Consider the following 4,899-nt stretch of genomic DNA (forward strand, 5'->3'; position numbering starts at 1 on the left):
AGGGCTCTGTGGTTGCCAGGAGTCGATACCAACTTGATAGCACACTTTACCCAGAGACTAGAAGGTGGTTGATTCCCAAGGCGAGATCCTCCTAATGGTGTCCTGGGAAAGTGGAAGGTTCAAGGAGGTGGTTTACCATTTACTCCTTCCATGGGGCCCAGGTCTTTTAGCAGGTGCAACTTTGCCCTGTTCTACTATTAAACAGGAGTGCCTGTGTAATACAGCAAAGCAGTACTGTAAAAAACTATAGGTCACTGTAAGGATTGATAGAATTGTTGCTTTTAAAACTTTAACATGAAATGCTACAGATTGGATTTTAATGGTAAGAGACAAAGATCACCTACAATTTATGGCAAATGGAACATACTAGCCAACCCCGCACAGAACATCTGTGCGGCGCTTTGGGGCTGACTGTTTTCCCCTCCCTCTTCCTCCTGCCCCGGTCTCTCCGCTCCTCCCGTTCCCCCCCACCCCCAGAGCTGCAGCGGGCGGCCAAGAAGGGCCCCACCGCTGCCGTTTTTACTCCCTCCTGCCTGCCGCCTTCCTCTCCCCCAGCCGCTGCCCGCCACCACCTTTCTCCCCCCCTGCCCGCGCCCCACCTTCCTCTCCCCTGCCCGCACCATGCTCTCCCCCCACCTGCCGCCACCTTTCTCTCCCCCACCGCATTTCTCCCCCCCGCCCGCCCCCGCCTTTTTGTTGGAAATGGCTGTCACTTATTTTGAGTTGCATTTGGTAAGTTTATTGCACAGCTAGAAGAATTGCTTCCATCCTTTGCCACTTTCCTTTCTTATAAAGACAAACATTTCCAACAACGATACATCAAAAGCAGAAACTTATGAGCTACTGGTTTTTCAATCCTGGTGCAAATGTGTTCTTTTATTATATTACATAGCAGGATTTCAACTAGCAGGGCATTAGTCTTCATGGTAAAAAAATCAACATTCCAAATTAACAGCGGATTCCCATGCCAATGGCCATAAATGTCCCAAACGTTCCACCGCTCTGCATCATAGTTTTTCCAACGCCACCCATCAGTTCTCGCCCTCTCATGCCAATCCTAAAAGAGAAGAAATGCAGCATTGCATAGGGGTTTATTTTTACAAGAATACTTTGAATCCAGTGCAAATATAGTTGACTTGTAAGGTTTTGAAACATATTTGAGTTTATGCTTTGGTGTGACCAGCAAAACATGTTTGCTTATAGTAACCCAGACATGAATCCTTTAGTCCACAAGCCATGGGAAGGAGGGAGCTACTCTTCAGTGTCTGAGAAGGTCAGTAGTCACAATTAAGAAGATACTGTATTCCCCATGTGTGAGAAATAAGGGATTAGAGTCTTCTTCTGAGGTCCTGTTTGGCCACATATAACAAAACCAAATGTTTTGAGTGTAAGAGATAATGACCATTAAACAGTCAACTTGTAATTCAAACACACATGCAAACACAAGACCCCAACTAAAATACTCTCATGCAATCAGTTCCCTGAATCTAGCAGGACTCTAGATTTGCTTTGCTCCTAAAGGTCCTCATATCATGTAATAATTCACTGTTGAAACTGAAGAAAACTTTAAAAGCAATATGTTCAAAGAAAATGAAAAAATCATGCTGGGTTTGCTTCTCCTGATACTATTGTGAACTTTTAATATTAAAATATAGTAATAGCAATGCAAGTAAAATCTCTCAAATCTTATTTGCTGCAATATTTGCATTCCAAGAAGGGCTGGGGAAAATTAAAAGTGCATTTTGGGTTTTTGAAAACTGTCAAAACTTGCCTTGTGAAATCTGGACTATACTGTATTTAAATGAGCCGTTTTTGTTTTTTAAGTGTTTTGATGAGGAATTATGGTCTTCAGCTCCACCGATTCCAAGAACACTTACAAAAGCATTAACACAATGTACAATACTCATGAAGTAATTTCCACTCCTTAAGAGATTGCTGCTCAGTAGTAGATCACATGCTTTGCATGCATAAGAGCCCAAGTTTAATCCCCGGCTTTTCCAGCTGGGAAAACACACACCTGAAGCCCTAGAAAACCACTATGAGTTAGATGGGGAAATGATCTAACAGAGTCCTAGTCAGTGATACTCAGGTGAGATGACAGTATTGGTGGCAATACAAAAGGTTCTTTCTAGGATTTACATGGAAATCCACTGCAACCATTTGTCTCCAACATACCTGAGACAAGAAAATGTGCCAAATAGTGCACCTGCTGCCATACCAACAGCAAAGCCCATCATGAAACCCATTTTCACTCTGTCAAAGCAACTGGGTTGAGACTGGCCATATGGGCCCACTGTCACAGGCATCTAAAAAGGAGGGAGAAAGAAAATTACAAACAAAACAATTCTGCAATGCATCAGAAGATTCCTGCTTCCAAACAGGATAGAGAACTGCAAATATAACTACTGCTAGTAAAACATTTTAGCCTCTTTCAAAAAGGCATAGTGAGCCTCCCTTACATCAGGACTTTAATTTGCAAGCTAACTAAAAGGCAGTTTTAGTTACCACATTCTTACCAATTAGAGATTTTCATGTGAAGTCACTAGTATTTAAATCAACTGCAGCTTCCCAACCTCCTAAAGAAGCATTCTAAAAGCCAAGAGACCCAGAAAGGGCACTTGGCCTAAATGACAATTCTGCAGTCTTCCAATTTCACAGTATCTTCTATATATTTATTTCTCCTAGGTGTACCCGTCGCTAATCCCATGCATGGCAACTCTCGTGAGAGTTCACAAGCAGCTGCCGATTAGCGATGGGATGAGGGAGAAAATAGGGATGTGGCGGGAGGCCGGGTCGGCCACCGGGAATTGGTGGGCGTGAGGAGGTGGTGGCAGCTTGGCTTTCCAGCCGGCCCGCCAGCCAGAAACTACAGGCAGGTGAAGAAGCAGGCCGCTCCTGCCAGCGGCTGGCCAGCAGAAGCAGGCAGCAGGCTGGGCCAACCGCTTGGAGCAACAGGCAGTGGCTGGCTGCTGGGAATTGGTGGGCAGGAGGAGGAGGTGGGCTAGCTTTCTGGCCGGCCACCAGCCAGAAACCACATGGGTGGGGAGGAAGAAGTGGGGGGGAGGGAGAAGTGGGCTGGAGGCGCAGCAGATGCTCTGTGCCCGGCCCAGCTAGTTATTTATAAAATGTATATAGTTCTTTAGAGTAACAAAAGCAAAAGAAGTAAATATCTTCCCCAAGGAGCTTACAATTTCCAAAAGCACCAAGAACATTACTTAGAAATTATATTTTATCAATTCATATTCCTTTTCTTCCTTATGCTAAATGTATATATGATTTAAATATGTAGACAAAGGACAAATGAAAAAAAGGAGGATGGTAACCCAGAATTACCATAGAAGTGTTATGACTAGGCCATGAAATTGAACATACTACAACAAAAGTTCAGCTGCTACTACACAGTAGCTATTAAAACACATGGAACGGCCAGTCAACTATATGGTGACAATTCAATTACAAAGCCCATAAATGCCTGTCAGCCAAGATTCGGAGTAGAAACAAGCAAGTTTATATAAGTAAATCCCTTTGGTAATTAGTATGTTGTTAAACAAGTAAACATTATTTAGGTTCCAGAATAATAAATTGTTTTCTCATTGGCTTCTGTGCAGTCACATCATAACAACAGTACAGTTGAAAAAAATTAATACAGAACTACCAACTTTGAGACTGGAAAAGGGAAATGATTTTACAATCTGTCTGGTTATGTTTGATACTTAAATTATTAGCCAATGCTATATTTTACAAGTGTTTTATTTATTAGTATTAAAAAAAAAATGTGTTCCATTGTGTTTCTTCAAGCACATTCTCAAGATACACTTTATAACAGGCAGTCATGCTTGGACAACAGCTAAAATAATTCAATAGTTAAATTTAGCAAACACAAATTCTAACACAGGAACCCAATCAATCTCAAAACAAAAAAAAGCCCGACAGCAACAAGCAAATAAGATTATTTATAAAAATTGTTTGGGTGCATATCCTGATGTTCTCCAGGGAGTACAGCTGGCTAAACCATTACTTAATGACTTTATAATACTGTTTGGAGACTGTGATGCAATTTAAACCTTGAACCTACGGGCGGTTGCCTAAAAACGATCAGCAATTCGGAAACTGAACGGGCTCAAAAGCCGTTAGTATTATTTCGTGGACTATGTTCACCCATTGGACGGTAATCCGCGTTTTAATTTCATATGGGAAAAGTTGGCCGTTTCTGTAAACTTTCTCGATAGCAGAAGAAGAGCGTAAACGAGGAAGCTCTACAACAGAGAGAGTGCCGTGCTCATTAGGAGGAACATCAAGTGGGTCCCCAATTAAGCCCACGACTTCCTCCGAGGTGCTTCGTTAAGGCTGCAATCCTATGCACACCTACCTGAGAGTAAGCACCACTGAATACAATAAGACTTACTTCTGTGTAAACGTGGATAGGATTACTTTGTACGTGACCGAACCCACCCACAATTTTCTGTAGAACTCGAGGTCTTTAAATAGCGTCCCTTCGGGACGCGTCTTTCGCCTCTGTTTATCGCCGAGTTTCTGAAACTGCAGGGCCCCGATAACAAAGGCACAGGGACGTCAAGCCGAGCAGCCTCGTCATGGCAACCGGGCACCCCACCCCACCCCGCAACCTCCCTTGCGTGCTCAAATAACCACCCTGGGGCGGCTCGGTCTTCAAGATATTCAGGAAGAGCCTTCGCCCGGTCTCACCACCGTATCCCTCACCACCCCGTGCCTGTTACTCAGCACGCTCACCTCGAAGCTCTCTGTCACTCTCCAGTTGCCCCACCGAGAACGTTTCCCGTAGTTGGGCCTATACTTCCGGCGCGCTTAGGTGACGCTTCAGGAAAGAGCTCCTGGAGCGGGGTGAAAGGTCAAGCGTCGTAGTTGTTGGTGGATCTCGTT

At 43.9% G+C, this 4,899-nt stretch overlaps 1 protein-coding gene across 2 annotated transcripts; it reads right to left on the minus strand.

The window, feature by feature from the left end:
* Window positions 1-855: 855 nt before the first annotated feature.
* Window positions 856-4,894, minus strand: ROMO1 (reactive oxygen species modulator 1). Of its 2 annotated transcripts, none has more exons than XM_053247650.1 (3): window positions 4,750-4,894; window positions 2,176-2,306; window positions 856-1,057 (listed from the first exon to the last, which is right to left on the minus strand). In XM_053247650.1, the coding sequence occupies exons 2-3, from the start codon at window positions 2,304-2,306 to the stop codon at window positions 949-951; spliced, it is 240 nt and encodes a 79-aa protein (XP_053103625.1). In that variant the 5' UTR covers window positions 4,750-4,894; the 3' UTR covers window positions 856-948. The 2 variants fall into 2 exon arrangements, with proteins under 2 accessions (XP_053103625.1, XP_053103626.1); XM_053247651.1 differs by lacking the exon at window positions 4,750-4,894 and adding an exon at window positions 4,406-4,554.
* Window positions 4,895-4,899: the final 5 nt, after the last annotated feature.

Source organism: Hemicordylus capensis, chromosome 4 (genome assembly GCF_027244095.1).
Source record: "Hemicordylus capensis ecotype Gifberg chromosome 4, rHemCap1.1.pri, whole genome shotgun sequence".
In the NCBI taxonomy this organism is placed as follows: Eukaryota; Metazoa; Chordata; class Lepidosauria; order Squamata; family Cordylidae; genus Hemicordylus; species Hemicordylus capensis.